This window comes from Helicoverpa armigera, chromosome 13 (genome assembly GCF_030705265.1).
Source record: "Helicoverpa armigera isolate CAAS_96S chromosome 13, ASM3070526v1, whole genome shotgun sequence".
In the NCBI taxonomy this organism is placed as follows: Eukaryota; Metazoa; Arthropoda; class Insecta; order Lepidoptera; family Noctuidae; genus Helicoverpa; species Helicoverpa armigera.
The window spans coordinates 2,811,588-2,828,961 of record NC_087132.1 but is presented as its reverse complement, the minus strand read 5'-3'; the positions used below and the strand labels follow the sequence as shown (position 1 = coordinate 2,828,961).

At 32.4% G+C, this 17,374-nt stretch overlaps 1 protein-coding gene across 1 annotated transcript in view; it reads right to left on the bottom strand.

Annotated features, from left to right (window-relative positions):
* LOC110384338 (dnaJ homolog subfamily C member 10) overlaps positions 1-17,374 on the bottom strand; it is a 47,931-nt gene that overhangs the window by 23,727 nt on the left and 6,830 nt on the right. The window contains exons 2-5 of the mRNA XM_021345575.3: positions 4,537-4,654; positions 3,998-4,214; positions 3,401-3,546; positions 323-446 (exon numbers count right to left, since the gene is read on the bottom strand). Of these exons, the coding sequence (XP_021201250.3) occupies positions 323-446; positions 3,401-3,546; positions 3,998-4,214; positions 4,537-4,654 (605 nt within the window). The remainder of the gene's footprint in view (positions 1-322; positions 447-3,400; positions 3,547-3,997; positions 4,215-4,536; positions 4,655-17,374) is intronic.

The window sequence follows — 17,374 nt, the reverse complement described above, 5'->3', positions numbered from 1 at the left end:
ACCTTTTTACTTGTTATTTTTTCCATATATTTGTTTAGACAGGTTTTTGGAGATCCTTCCAAGTAATTGCTTAGAGAATGGTTTAAGGAAAATATGTAGATAGATAGATAGATAGATAGATAGATAAAACATTTATTCGGACAAACGACAAGACACCATAAAGATACACAATAAGAAATAAAACAAGAAGTGGGTAGAAAGACAAACATAAAATACAAAAATTAACGGCGTGATTTGATAAAACATGGCCTGATGCCTAACCGCAATGTGGTCAACATTACGCGTTATGGGGAATAATTTTGGTTTCTAAAAAGTTTCTTACCTGGTCAAACATTGAATAGATAGAGGCAGGGGGCTGATGAATAGTGCACACTATTGTTCGCCCGTTGCGAGCCAAGTTCTTCAACATTTCCATGCACTGAGCTGATGTCCTGCTGTCCAGGCCACTGCATAAAAAAAATATGTATCACAATACAGTATTTTGTATGACAAGATGATGGTCTTCTATTCCAGCAAAACTTTCACAAAATGTCAGTTTTAAGAAAAACCGTAACTGATATTAGAAAACTGTTTTCCGTAATTTTACAAACAATTTTAAGTCCACACATCCAATGTACATATGATCATAGTCCGGTATAAGCTAATGGTATCAGGGCTTCATCAGAAACAGGCACAATTACAAGTTTAATTATGACGTTTAATAAATACCATACGTTATTATTGCAATCCGATAATTGACACATTTATTTGCATTTAATGATAAATAATTATTCACACCATACCTAGATAATTTGTTTGACACTAAAGGACAGTGATTCATGCTTATCCCATTAAAAATTGTAAGACGGTGAGTGGAAATTGTTATAGCTTGGCGTTTAGCTGCTTGGAATTTGCCGATGACAAGATACAAAATTAATTGGTAATACCGTTAAAGTAGTATTTTTTTAAGTCTTATGTTTCATCGATTATTATCTTAAAGTTATATCGAAAAAAAAATACCAATCACCACAACTGGACATATGCCAAATGCATCAGAAGGAATTTTGTGTTTTACTTTGAGGGGAAGAACTTACTTTAGGTATGTATGTAGTCTGATATGTTCACATAGTAGGTACCTATGTAGTTTTCCGGGATGTTTATCGCCATTAATAATAAATTATTGTTTTTATTAGATACTGCATGTTAATTGCACTTCATTAACTAATGACTACATATTATTATGCAATAGAACCTTTTCTCCGATAAACTTATTGATACAGTGGACTTACATCATCATCATATCATCATCATCATAATATCACAATCTTTAAAGGGAATGTAGATTTATACCTATTTAAAAACCTTGATATTAACATAACTACTTGTTATTATTTTATTAAACATTCTGTTACATTATTCATTTTTGATAACAACACAGGAAAGATACTGTTTTTTTAATTTAATTACGCATTTTTATTTAAGTTGAATAAATAAATAAACTGTTTAGTTTTTGGGTATTCTGTAACTAATATATGTTGTATATCAGATGTTGTATCTAGGTACTTAAAGAAATCTATATGTAGGTACTTGTATCCATATGTCTATATGTTTTCCATGTTTAGGTGTAAAATTAAATTTTTGAATTTCCAATTGAGTCTGACTTTTTGTATAGTCAGTAAAAATGACTAGTTAAGTTACAAAGGTAGTGCACAAAGTTCGTTGCTCTAACATAACATGGTGAAAAAATATGGTCATTGTCATAACCGACGTCATTAAACTTTAAGATTATCCCAGGTCAACATAACAATTAGTTTTTCGTCAATTTTTCAGTGACGTTTATGACGTATTTATTTATCGACATGTCATTTGAAATGGGTTTTTGTTTGTATTTAAAATGTTGTAAATGTCAAACTTATTGAAAATCATCGATACCAGGTGATTTTTTATTTAATTTTGAAGTTTAAGAAAAAAATATACGTGCGTCTGTAAAATATTTGTAATAATGACAAACGTGACATCATGGTGGGTTTTCCGGATTTCTTAGGTAAAAGAATAAATCAATAATTATGCATATTTACATACATTTCATAAATATTATATTCAGACATTGATGATGAAGGTAGGTATATTGCTAGACCTGACACAAATTGAGTCTCTAGGCAGATACTGAAAAATCCACAACGAAAAAAATTCTCAACATTAAAAACATTTGAAAAGTGTATATCTTAAATTCAGTGTATCTAAAATTTACAAAATGTATTATCATCCCATTAAAATTAGGTAATGTTGTTTTCAAATGATCTCTTTACTGGTGAAGGTTATCAGATGATATATTGCAAAGTACATATATTAATAATAGGTAATTCGTACATAAGACTGTGTTATGTAAATAAATATTTTAAATCTCTCATAACTGTATACTGTATCTTTTCACAAAAAAAAGTTTGAGCTCGATAGCGTATCAGTCTATATGAAAAAACTTGAGATTTTATATAACTGTAGCTTCAGTGATGCAACAGTGTTGCAAATAAGATAAGTTATTGAGTTTTACATTTTTAATAGATACTTAGTTATAATCGGATGGGCTTCAAAAGCTCAGCTACAAAATTATGGCAACAGACATGTGTTGCTGGGGATTTTGTTGCGCCATTTATTCTTCCCAGTAAAAATATGTACATAGGAAGTGGTGAAGGGTGGGCGTTTTGGGGGTTGTCGTTTGTTTTTCGCTCTCGTAAAGTGCTGATTTATCAGCCTAACTTGAAAAAACTTTTTTGAAGTTTTAATTTCTATACAAATGTAATCGCCAAATACTGCATCGCCGACTTTAAATCTGCCAAATGTTTATTTAGTGCTATAATCAAATATTTGCAATAGCCAAAATAACTGCGTCTAAAAAGTCGTCCTCGCCCAAAATAGCAGTCTAGACGGATTTTTTCTCAATGAGGTAAGTAAATAAAATGCACTCAAATAAAATTTAATGGAACCTTATTAGAACCTAATTGCTAGAGGATCATAATCATGATACTGAAAGTTAGATCAAGCTATGATATGTACTTAGTTCGAAAAAATACAGATGGTAGATTTAATACTTTTGTACACCGAGACCTAAGTTTACCGACAACATAAACGCCAGTTTTCTTAAAATCACTGTTTACTACCACTTTTGTACACTGAGGCTTAAGTTCGCCGACAACATAAACGCCAGTTTTCTGAAAATCACTGTTTACTACGAATTTTCACGTAGGTACCTACAAGTTGTTTTGCTAGATATGCAGGTTAGGTAGCAGACGGGCATTGGACCCGCCCCGCGGACCCGCCTTATATTACGGAAAACTAGTTTTTTTTCCTAGTGTCTAGCTGGTAAGCATTTAACTACTTAAAATGAAATATAAATATTAATATATTATACGTATGTACTTACGTGGTAGGTTCGTCAAGGAAAAGTACTGGAGGGTTATCGATAAGTTCGACAGCTATCGACAGTCTTTTCTTCTGGCCCCCCGAGAGATTATCACATCGCGTGTTTTCTGATCCGGACAACCCTAGCGTGCAGAGAATTTCAGCTATCTGTAAGAAAAAAATAAGTAAATAGTTAAAACACAGTAACGTGCACAAATATTAATTTAAATATGTAAAATCTACATTAGGTATGTATAAATCAATTCTATTAGTTTTTGGTTGAGAATTTTGATTTTGATGACCTCGAAGGAACCGTTAGAGTCTACGGATATTAAATATAGTAACGGTAATAATATTATTGAAATTTTGAGTAGGTAAGATATTCAAAGGATAATAGTGTCATCGAACTTTTACGATTGACAATAATCACCTTATTTTTGTAAGCGACTTGAAAATATCTACTGTTGAAAGGATTAAAATGTGTGAAAATTACCATTTATTTTAAGAAAAAACAGCAATTAAAGAGGCTATTTTAATTTAAAAGCTTCAAGACAAACAACACTATAAAATATAAGTCTAAAAGAAAATAAAACTTAAAAATTATCAGCTTACTACTTACCACGCTCAGCTTTAGTTTATCAGTCAGTGTGTCCCCCAGTTTCATATCAGCCGCGAATTTCATAAGTTCAGCTACAGTGAATAGGGGGTTAAGTCTGTCATCCTGTAATATGTAGCAGGACTTCTTTCTGTAAGCCTTCAAGGAGCGAAGGGAACTCTTAGGCCTTAGTTCACAGACACTGTCGCCTGCTCGTATACTGCCTGTCACACCGTTTGTTCTGAAAGAATATTTTCATTATAAAGATAAGAAAATTATATAAAGTTTATTAAAAAACATGGTGGTTATACTTTCGTATATAACTATATCATGTACTTTCGATATAAAATGCGTTCTATAAAGAACGTGCTATATGATTTATTTATTTTTAATTTAAATCCTGATTAAAATAATTTTATTTCGCAAATAAAATTATTTCGCCACTGTTTCAAACAATATCTTAATACTTAAATATTTTAATCTGAAAATGGGTTCTTTGAGCATGACTTGACCACTATTATAAATCATAGAGTGTTTTTTTTTAACTTTATCAATTCACTTACGCGAATCCCGTAAGTGCGTTCATGAGTGATGATTTACCAGCTCCCGAGGGACCCATAATGGCTGTCAATTCCCCAGATTTGAACAGACCAGAGACACCTTTCAGAATGGTCTTCGTTTCTGAAACAATGGACATAATAGGTATATAATATTTATTTTTCTTGTTTAAAAAATGAATTAAAAAATTCTGTAAAAAAATGTAAGACTTCACTAGAAACGAGGTTTTATTTTGATATTGTGAGAATGTTGTTTTTTAGCCGTTTTGCATAATAATTGAAACAATAAACTTAGCATTTTCCTTTTGTTCACTTCCAAGCCATTTTATGAAAATCTGAATGATCATTGTGGGCTACTTTTTACATCGCGGAGCCGACTTATAATAACTTGGAGACAAAGGGCAAGCTGCGTACAGTTCTCAACAATGTCTCGTTATCATCAATCTAAAAATCATTTTAATAGCATAGCAATTATTTTAATGAATTGTAATTTGAAAAATGTTTCAATTAAATTGTCAACCTGTTACAATGTTGCATTCTCGTTTCTCTGCTTAATTAGGTAAACTATTACGTGTGTGGGAAATTATCGCTTCACGCTTTTTGCCCCCACTGTATAGATCTAAAATACTCTCTTTGTAGTTTATACGTATACCTAGTTTTAGATATTCTGATCACGTGCTATATATTATAATATGATATAATAACTAGATATTATCTAAAAGGTCAGTCATTATATTCTAGACTTATTTTTTGTGCTTATCTCATATTAAATCTGAGGAAATAATAACTTTGATTGATTACAGATAATACCGGCTAACGTTAATAACGCCAAAAAATATTTGAATTTTATGCTACATACAAGTATTTTTTGTGTCAGTGTCTTTTAACGAAGTGGTTCTGCAAGCTAACGACAGGTTTTTCATAAAACTACCAAATGCAATTTAGATTCAGAATTTTATAAATATTATATAATGTAGTTTCATTCAATGCATCTCATCGTTTACTAATAACTTTTTTTCAGCTAACAAATTGCTTTAAATTGTTGTGACTAAATAGCAATTATCTTAGCTAAGATGAATTAATACCACAAAAAGAAAATTCAGTAAAGTTAATGTCTAAATTTCTGATGGAAAGTAGTAGTATTGAATTCCCAAAATCTTTCGTTCACTGAGAAAAGTAAAAGATTAAAAGAAACGACTACCTATTATATGACTATTATCATGTATAAGTAATGGGAACAATAATATAATATATAACGTATAGTATACATGTAGTATGTATTAGCAAGCGATCAACACATTTATTCAGGTTCACTAATTAATTACGTACATGTAGCTATTAAACGATTTATGGATCGTTAAATTCGGATGACATTATTTATCAGCTAGTTAGAGTAACTATTCAGTCATCTGTTGCATAGTGTTACATCCAAAGATTTAGTATCGGGCTGATAACTTATTGATTACCTACTGCATGGAACTCAATTAGTATGACTTATATTATCTTGTAGAAAAATTACTGTTACTGACTAAATCGGCTATATTATAATGGCTAGATAATAAGATCATTTAGACAGATCCATAAAAAATGTGGTTTGTTAATGATAAATGCAATTTGTTACTAACCACAAATGAAATGACATCTCGATTGACTGCTTTTTATATTTAATTTCCTCATATCTACACTTTTTTGGTGATATTACAAAAAAGTTAGACACGTGTTTAATAAAAACCAATACAAAATTAGTTTTAAACACGTGAATCTTTTTTGTAATGACGCGTTTGCGTTTAGTTTTTTTTAACTTGTTGCAGATTTGCCAAGTTATTTTAAAATTGCTAAATTATATGAACAGTTGAAGTCACGCCGTTTGCACAGCATGACAAGTATTTCGACATAAGTGAACTCATTATAGTGCCTATCATCATTTATCATTGGAGTATAATAGAACTACGGTTTTCCTGTAATTAGATAATCCGCGGAAATGCGAGGATGATGTTTTTTAGTCAAGATGAGCTCAGTAAATTGTTGTCAGATTTTGAATATAATGCAATGAAGTGGAATTGCGGAAGTCCTAAGCTTAAAGTACTTCATAGTTGCTAAGTATTTATTTACGTTCTTATTAATAAATATCTATATTGTGTACCTAGTATATTTAACGCATTATCTCAAATACCTACTTGAAATGTTTTGTTTTCCTTTAAATCCGACCTGCAGCAACGATAAAATGTCGTCAACATTTTAGTAAGTAATTAAAACAGTTATTTGTCTTACTAAAACGATTATAAATACTGCTCTAGGGTACTTAAGATCAATTTTTTTTACTATTTTGATGATGTATTTAGCCATTCACCAGGTTTTAAAAGTTTCTCCGACAATCTTTACACATGATTAATCTTATAGAACTTAATGTATTCTACGGAACTTTGTTAGAAGTAGGATATACTTCTAAAATACAATGAAGTACAGTTTACAGTTGGAAGTCAATGAACAGTAATGCGATAACATAATTTGTAATAGAATGTCGTCGTCTATAATCTTAGATTATTTGAATAACATATTTTTTATAACTTTTTTTTGTTATGTTAGGAACTGCTTGCATTACAAAGAATTGACAAACAAGACGACTTTGTTTACACGTAAGGAATACTTAATATGTTTTTAATTATGTCCTATCAGGCGATCGGACTCCTGACCTATATAATAGACACTAATTAATAATCTCTTGTTTGTTATTTCATGTCATTTGTTTTTTTTCGGTCTTTGGCTAGACTATTTATAAATATTTATTGTTTTACAATGCGAGCTGCAGGTTTATCAGGCTTGTCAGAATTTTCTAGAACCCGTCTGACGGGATATAGGGTCATTTCGCCTGTTCGCGACCATCGCCCAGTTCGCGTCCATTTTGCCGATCTCCTTTAAAAAAACTTCGAAAACAAGATAATTAACACACCAATCAAACGAAAGATCATTACCGCTAATACGTTAATGTATAAGAGGCACGCACAGATAGACAAAAGTTCTGTGCGTCCAACCAATCCTTTTAGAAAAAATAATTAGTCTAGGCTCTTCAACAAGAAAGCGCAAACACGCTGAATTTTAGATAAAAATTAGTGTGCAGCGGCGTGTTTGATGGTAAGTTTTATATTGTTTTATGTGAATTTTAGGATAGATAGCTATTTCTACAGTTTAATGATGAATAAAGGTATAATGTTTTTTATAAATTTGGTAATGTTTTTTATATTTAACGAATAAAACAAGGTGGACGCGAATTACTACATCGAATTTTACAAAACTTCCACTTTGCGTCCACAATGGACGCGAACTAAAACTATCCTCTATACTAATAAACCAAATTGCGTTCACTGTTTTCGTTAAATACTTGCTTATAAAAAATAATTAAAACATGGGTACTGTTTAATATATTAAGATTAAACAGTAAATTTTTAATTTTTTTTGCTATTTTAAATTAAAAATCAACATTATCATCATTTAAAATTCACTTTAAAAAAATAAAAATTATTTTTCTCAACATTGGTTTAAGTAACTTAAAATTAGGCAATTAATTTTGCAACTTGAAAAATAAACAATAATCAGTTCTGTTAATTTTACCCTAAAATCACAGGGAAAGACCCGCGTTGATTATAGTAAGTTTTTGGCCATATTAAATTAACAAAACAATATTACAATTTTGTCTAAACATACAACTAAAAGAATTGTTGAGTCAATAAATTATCAGACAAGGTAGCATATTCTTTGAATATTTTTTTTTATCGATTTATTCTTCTCTCGAATATCATTTAATGCTTTCTTTAAATCTTCTTCTGTGTATGTTGTCTTTTCCTTCTTTTTTCCTGTATCCGAAGAACTTATCTTAAATGAAATTACTTAATATATTAAGATTAAACAGTACATTTTTTTTTATTAAGATATATACGTGGTTATAATTATAATTATAATTTAAATATTTAATTATAATTTAATTATAACCACGTATATATCTTAATAAAAAAATGTACTGTTTAATCTTATTTTAAGTTACTTAAACCAATGTTGAGAAGAATTATTTTTATTTTTTAAAGTGAATTTTAAATGATGATAATGTTGATTTTTAATAATTAAGTTTATTGTTAAATAAAGAAATTGTTCAAATACAATCTTTCTTTATTAATTCTTAACAATTTCACCCCTATATTCCTTTTCAAAGCCGCTGGACGCGAACTGGACCATGGGTGGACGCGAATTGGATTTTGTGGACGCAAACTGGGTAAAACGCCTAATTCTGAGGTTTATCGATTTAAATAGAAAACGTAAGATATTTCTAATACAACTGAAAGTTAATCTTAAAATAGAGTATATAAGGAATACATTACACAAATTTGACATGGAAATGAGTGCTGGATCATTTTTATTATCGCCTTCAAACTTGCCAACTGCACTAAATGGTCGCCAACAGGCGAAATGACCCTAAATAAGATTCGTCGCGTGTTGTATTTAAATCAACTTTTTTATTTTATTGATTAAATTGAAACATTTAATTTATTGGTTCCTCGATTGGGTCATGGGCTAGGTCGAGTTATGTTATCTTTAACGGAATATTTGTTTGTTTGTTTTGTCTACCGATTACAGCCCCTAGTGACAAAGAAACAATCTGAACAAATTACTGCTAAGTCTCTAATTAGATTTTAAAGTAGGTAAATATTAATTGGTTTGTCAATATCAAGGACATAGATATTTCCTGACAATTTTAATTATTTTTAACAGATGCTTAGTTTAAATTATCCTATTTATAACATCGATAAGCCCGAGTTCACCGATAACTTAAACGTTCGTTTTTCTTAAAATAACTGTTAAATTTACAACTTGTATCTGCATGAAAATTCATAGTAAACGGTGGTTTTGAGAAAACTTATGTTTGTGTTTGTCCGTAAAGTTGGGCTTTAGTTGCGTGTCGCTAACCACAGTCGCCACTATATATAATTATTAACTATAATTATTATTGCGTCGTTGATAATGACATGCTGACAGTGACTGACTTACCCACTTCTTGAGTTCAAGAGTGCGTGAGTGCATATCGTTTAACAAACGGCTTTGATAACGAATATGTTTATTATTATCCATTATTTTATTAGTACTCGCCCTTGGCCTTCAATTTTCTACCATAATAGCAATTTCTACTACTACTTAACGATTGTATGTGCCTCTTCTTTGGTTTACAGTGTACCTAATTGCGAGCAATGTTTCTGGTATGGCAAAGCATCTAGGCATTATTTTGGTAAAAAATCAAGACCAAAACCGGTAGACTACATTTGTAATTTGTTCTTGTCCTCATAAAAACTTAGTAATAAAATTACAAAAAAACCTTATGCTACTTACTTCTCAAAAAACTTGCAACACTCGTCGATGCAATTTTGATGTTTGACTTTGTCTTTCCTATACTTTGTGTTATAATTATGTACATTTATAATACCTCTGCATACACTTAATCAAATTCTAATGCGACGTGAAGATATTGAATAGATAATTAAAATATTTGACTAATTAAATTATTACTCTATTTGAGAAAGCCCTTAGCATATTTTCACTTTTTTATATAACTTTTAAACAAATATGCCACTGCTTAAAATTTATTGCACTGAATTACTGAATAAAAATTCGTATCTTTCGTGGAGTGCCTAAATAAAAATAAGTTAACAATTTTGTTTTTTTTTTATACAAAAAAGTCTCTACTTATGTAGAATCGAGTTTTCTCCGGTTGGTCTTTGCTAGATCGGTCATTTACTAGGCAATAGGCATCGGTAAGTGTAAACTAAGGAGCTGTTTCTCCATAAGATAAAGTAAACACGATGTTTATCTGCTTTAAGGAAATAGAAGGCACTTCATAATTATCGATTTTACTCGTTAGAGCCACTGGTAGGCAATAACAGCTGCTCGAAACTAGGTTTTCCATCAAAGTCAAAGTCAAAGTCAAAGTCAAAATCATTTATTAAAATAGGCTAATACGATTAGCACTTTTTAACGTCAAAATTTTACATGAATGACAGCACCCCCAAAACGCCCCCCTTTCACCACTTCCTAGTGTTATGGCTGGAAAGAAGAAGCGGTGAAGAACAAACTTCCCAGCAACACAGCTGTCTATTACAATTTAATTATTATTAATTTATTTTACAATTATACAATTCAATTTCAATTTCATCAATTATTAATTTAAAACACCGAAAAATACAAAATAAAATAAAGCACTTTTATTCCACTTCAGAGCTGCCATCTGCGTTTATCTGTGAAATAATCATTAACATTATAATATGCCTTTTTAACAAGAATTTCTTTGATTTTGTTTTTAAAAGAACTGTCCGTTAATTCCAACAGATGAACCGGAATTCTGTTATAAATGCGTACACAAAGCCCCACAAATGAACCGTGCACCTTATGTAGGCGATAATTAGGTGCGGTCAACTTATGTTTATTTCTAGTATTAAAATGATGTACGTCGCTGTTTTTACTATATGAATCTAGGTTTTGCCTTACGTATATTATATTGGCATAAATGTATTGAGACGCCACAGTCAGAATACCAATATCCTTAAACCTTTCCCTAAGGGAGACTCTAGCACCAAGTTTGTATATAGCACGGACAGCGCGCTTCTGTAGTACGAAAACATTCTCGATATCGGCAGCATTGCCCCACATAAGAATTCCGTAGGACATGATGCAGTGAAAATAGCTAAAGTACACTAAACGCGCCGTGGCTACATCGGTGAGAGCTCTTACTTTCCTGACAGCGTTAATTTACCCGTGATGCCAGTTATATGCTCACCCCATTGAATTTTGGAGTCTACTGTTATCCCTAGAAAAGTCGTAGCATGTACCGTTTCAAGTTCCTCATTGTTCAAAATTACACCGGGACCGAGATTTTTTACATTGGGCAAAGCAAATTTATTAGCATCTTAGCGTGTGCTCATTCATACAAGCAATACTTAAATACTAATGAGGTGCATACGTACCTATGCTTAAGTAAACCAGTTGGGGCACATGATTACTGGTGTAGGTACTATCTGCTGATATTTAAAAAGGAAAAACTGTTCGTTAGTCTAACTATAACTCGAGGATGGCAGGACCGATTTGGCTTATATTGGTTTTAAAGTAATTGCAGTTCCAGGGACAGTTAAAAGGACACTAAAATAGCCGTGCCAGCTAGTCAGCACTAATTTTAGTTTTGCTTTACAGATACTGGCCAAACATGATCCAAGATCTGAAAAAATTAAAGACAAACAATTGTTTAAGAGCTAAGTATATTTTATTACCTACTAGCTTTTGCCCGCAACTTCGTTCGCGTGGAATAGTGACTACCAGCAGATTTTTGATTTGACCAATAGATGGCGCTATATGTCCGGAATAATTTTATTTTTATTTTTTTTTGTAATAAAAACTATCCTATGTCCTTTCTCAAGTTTCAAACTATGTCTGTACCAAATTTCACACAAATCGGTTCAGTAGTTTAGGCGTGAAGAAAAGACAGACAGACAGACAGACAGACAGACAGACAGAGTTACTTTCGCATTTATAATATTAGTTTGGATTTAATTTATCTACCTGCCTTCTGGTTTTTAAAAGGTGTAAATATCGTATGTTGTCGCGAATTTTCATAGCTCGTTAAATCCTTTTAAAAACTTAAGCGATTTGTTTTGCAGTGCTTGAAATAAAGGTAAGTGATTAGATTATTACTTACAATGTTTTATGATTGAGGTAATTTTATGAGGCTTCATTTAATGCGGATAAACAGCGAGTCATCTTCAATTAACCTATGAACGATCTCAAAGTTTTAGATTGGAATAATGGATACTAAGCTGTGGCAATTTTGTATTTAATTACATACCTATGTATCGCTTCATGAAAAAAATAGCATGCGACTAATTCTAGCTACTTTGTGTAAGTGACTGCTATCAAGAATGGTATTTTTTTTACTCAAAGTGACGCACTTTGGTGACGCATTTGTTTAAGTTCTTATTGAACTTTCTGAACTATGCTATTTTCTGGGTACTTAATATACAATGTCAGAAAAGCGTTGAGTCACTACAGTTTGAGTTTATTAGTCTCTAATAATTGTTAAGGATACATTGTAAGTCTGTACGTAAGAGGAGGTAGGTGATTTCTGAAAAACTGGTCCGGTAATTTTTTGTGCAGAAAGTGTTTTACTGTATTCAATGCATATGAAGATAAACCAAATAACTGGTCAAACTAGTTCTTAAACCTGATCCTTGATGCTCGAAGACCTTTAGCAACCAAAACAAAATAACGCAATCTGTCAGTCACGAGCATAATTTGTCAAAATGGACCAAAAAAAATGTGCAGCAATTATTTTTATGCATACTTATTTAAGTTTGGAGGTCCTATACAAACGTTATTTGGATTTATACGCAACTAACTTGCGCAATACTTGATTGATAAAGCTTAATTGATAAAGCTTGATTGAACCTTTAGGGCGGATGCTTAAACATTTTATCAGATTGGTCATCCATGACCCTTCGATTAAGTGTTGACCAGTTTTAATTATGACCATACGATTAAATAAACACGAGAAGTTCGAGATTTGTTGTTCAACAGCTACCTTGAGAACAGTTTCAAAGAATAACTATGTATCGTCATTGTGGAGGTCGTCAATATTGACATAGCAGATACTTACCTGTTCAATCACAAATGGAGGAAGTCAATGCGAAGTTCACATATACAGGTATATTAAGAGGCTATACAATTAATGGAATATAAAGATAGGTAAGTAGATATCGATGTGTTTGTATAGATTATTTGCTAATAATGCATACTAAATGCGCCTTCGTTATTAAACTGGTCATCACTATAGAAAAATATTGTCTGTGATTATAAAAACATCTAAGCAAAATCATTATTATACTTCTAGGCAATTACACCGCATGTTTGACACTCCTAAAGTTCAAGTGACGGTTTTATTACTTAGTATGGCCTTCATTTTTCAGCTTAACTGACTCAGAAAAAAGTCTGAAACAAAAAATCTAAAGCGTCTATCTCTACAGATATGAAAAAAATAACTATCATGTGTAGTAGACATGTTGATCTTGTTGGTTATTTTTTTTTCAATTTGGTATGAATCATAAAATTTTATTATGAGGTTTTCGTGTCTAGACACCTTATTTACTTCTACTAATTCGCGGACTTCTGGGTTTAAGGAGCACTTACGTGTTGTACACTCCGTAAATCCCAGAAAAGAGATTCTCGTATTCTAACTCGCATAATAGTGTTAGTAAATATGTGTTATTGTTCACGTGTATATTTGCTAACACGTGACTCCGTTCCGTTGACTTATCGCTGCTGACAATATCATGGCTATTCAGTCTGAATCACAAGCCTGGTAATATAAATAACTCTGCATTATCTTGCAGCTTATAATAGGCAATTTAAGTAAACAACAGTTTGGTTTAAAGAATTTTTCCAGTTAGAGAATCCATTAAAATACGTAATACAAGTGTTTCTCCCCAGTAGTGAAACTATCCCACCCTATGCGCCTGCTGATGATGATGACTCATTTTATCATCCATCCAGCTATTCCCCAACTATGTTGGTGTTGCCTTCTAGTCACCGATCTGTTTGAGTACCAATATTTTGCTTGGAGCGACTATCTACCTATCTTCAATTCAGACAACTACACAAGCCGATATCCATGGTAAGACTGACAGACTTTCTGGCTGCTGATTAGTCGCAGCAGCTGCAGAAAATGTACAAATGACAGCTTTGTCAGACATAGATTATAACTATTTCCTGTGAAAATTCCTTACGCACCATACGTAATAATTTTCCAAATTGGCTGACTAGATCCAGAGATATTCACAACGTCACAAACTTTACTTCTTTTGTTTAGATAAATGGTCACATCCACAACACAACCTCGATCAATGAATCTATGCGACTGCTAAGTGCTAATCCTAATTATACTGTCACGTGAAAGAATGCACCTACGGGATAAGTAGTATTTTGACTATTCTATATAGCCCACGCAGACGAAGTTGCGGGCAACAGCTAGTACGTAATAATATAAAAATACGAGAAAACTGTTTTCAAATGGTTGTGCATGTAAGCACGCAATAATAAGAAAAATACATCATTTTTCCTACAAAGTTTCATTAAGCAAAATATCACGTAGGTAATAAAAACAAATAAAATTGCTACATAAAGATAGTTTAAATGACGTGATAGTGTTTTTTACTGTTGGCAACAATTTTGCGACATGACCGTTTAGATGTTGAAGGATAAGCGTTGCAAAAAATAAAAACATTACGAGACTCGCAAAAACAAGTAAAGCAGGGAGTTATTACAAGGCTCATAGGTCAATGAGGGTTTCTAGTACAACTCAGGACGATTTATCGAGTCACGACAATCTCAAGGGTCGGTAAAAAAAACTTATGAATACTTTAGTATTTATGACATAATTCCATAAGTGCTTTAATGTTTTGGCTGTTTGGTTTTGGTCCTTCTGAGAGTTAGAATAAAGGATAATTGCGGTAAAAGATAGGTACTTATAGCTTCATAAAAATATGTGTCGTCCGTATCCTTGGAAACGTCAGTTTACTGTCGTAAAATTACCGTAACTGACAGTGGCGAAGGGTGGTTTAATGAAATAGGGAAGCCGCAGCAAAAAAAAAATTGGGGGGGGGGGAATACTCAGGGATGGAAGGGAGAGGTAATGGAGGTAATTTCTCAGTCCACCTTTTAGCACTGACTGAGAGACTGATAGTTTGAACATGTTTTCTCGAGGAATTCGGCAGATTATTAATATCTTTAAAACTTTATTATCTTTAGTTAGGTATATTAACTACTAGAATCTGAGAAAAGTTGGCACTAGAAACAATAGGTACATTTTAAGTATTTAATTTACAACGGCCTGTTAGCCATTGATATTTATCGTAGGTATATGTTTCATAAATCCGTCAGGACGTTAGTAATTTTAATATTGACGTAATATTGGTAGGTAATTCACCCGAGCGGCGTGCCCGAGTTTTATAACACGTTTTTATTCTCAAAACTTAACCTTGAAAAACAAGTTCCTTCCTAAAGTAAATAATCTGTGGAAAACAGTCTAATGCGATTAATGCTATCCTAGTTAAGTTTTATAAGTGTGTACCTACATTAAAAAAAAAGAACCCTGATGCAAACTGTCTACGTATCAAAATAACTCATTTCAACGTAGGTCTCTCTATTTTCACTACACACACTGTACTTGTAGTACTGAGTTCCAGGTCACAGTGCGATCGCGGGGATTAGTAGGGAGTAATGATACTTCCAACTACTTAATCAAATTCATATACTTACACTTGGTGAATACGAAAAATAATAAATTCCCAACTAGGGTCATTAAATCGCGGAGAATCTTAACACCGCGATTCAGGATTTGCATAAAAATGCACAACGCCATCTATGTTGACATAATGTAACTAAAACACTTTAACATAAAATATTGTACACACACGAACTATGTTATTTCCAAATGATACACACACTAATAAATTCAATTAAGTAATACAAAGAACAAATTGTTAATGGTATTATCTAAGACAAAATAAGAACAATGAGAGTGAATTTGTCTGATTTGTTTGTTTACATATTTGAAAGCTCTAAGCGCTGTCACTCGCGCGTAGACAGATATAGCTACTCTACTCTTGACGCGTTCTTTCTCGTTCACTCGCGAGTTTTGATTGGTGGAACCCGCTCCGTGAGCCGGCTTACCGCTCGCCCTTATTTTGCGAATATCGCCCGGCGCGGCGTGGATGACGTCACGCAAGCGTAGTTTTGTATGGAGGAGGAAGCCGCGGCTTGTTTAGTAGGAGCAAAATGTTTCAAGTAATTTATAGACTTTTTTTTTACGGTGGTAGGCGTTTTGTTATACCTACATACCTATTTAAATTGTGTGGTTTAAATGATTATATTAATTATACCTATACCTATATTATAACTTATACCTATGCTTCTTTCTTGAAATTCGAAAGGGAAGCCGATGGGAATCGGCTTATAAGGACGCCTCGCCACTGGTAACTGATGGTTTTGATACTATTGTCTACTGAATGTTTTGACCGTGAAAGATAACATGTTACTCTGTGGAAGCATTATTAGGAATTATGTTGAGAAGGTCATGGTATGGGCGCCATAAATAGTCAAACTGCAGTAAATTACAATGTGCATTGTAGTAAGTATTTGTTCTTAACATTCAAGTATGTTTGTTACTGTAAATTAAGTACCGTTTCAGGCTATTGTATGATTTATGTAATACTGTGTTTGTTACTAATAAACTGAACGACAATGATTTACTATAGGTGTAGGGAGGTAATGATGATGATGATGATGATGTGGGAGGTAATGAAACATTAAGTTTTGTTCATTGGACGATCGAATAAGCAAATTCCTAGGGATTTTAAATGTACATCTAACTTTTCTGTGAAATCAGGCCTGTGTATGATCGTGCATATTTTACTGGTTTTCATCCACGATCCGGCTTTGCATGTAACTGTAGGTCAGTTTCACAACACTTTACAATGTAACCACAATAGCATTTTTTCCCCTACATATTAGTACCAATTTTCTCGTTACACAGGAAAATCCCACTGTTTCTCTCACGTGAATAATTGCCAACAATTAAGTCCACTCTGTGATACAGTTATACCTAAGATTAAACCTGAGTAGTTAGTATCATAATAAGTAGTTCACGGCTGAAATGTTTTAAATAATAGCTTGGAAGGTGGTCAAGGCGGTCATAGTAAGGCATTGTTCTTCGTCACTTACCTACTCTTAAAGGCGGAAAAATATTTTCCTTTAATATTAACAG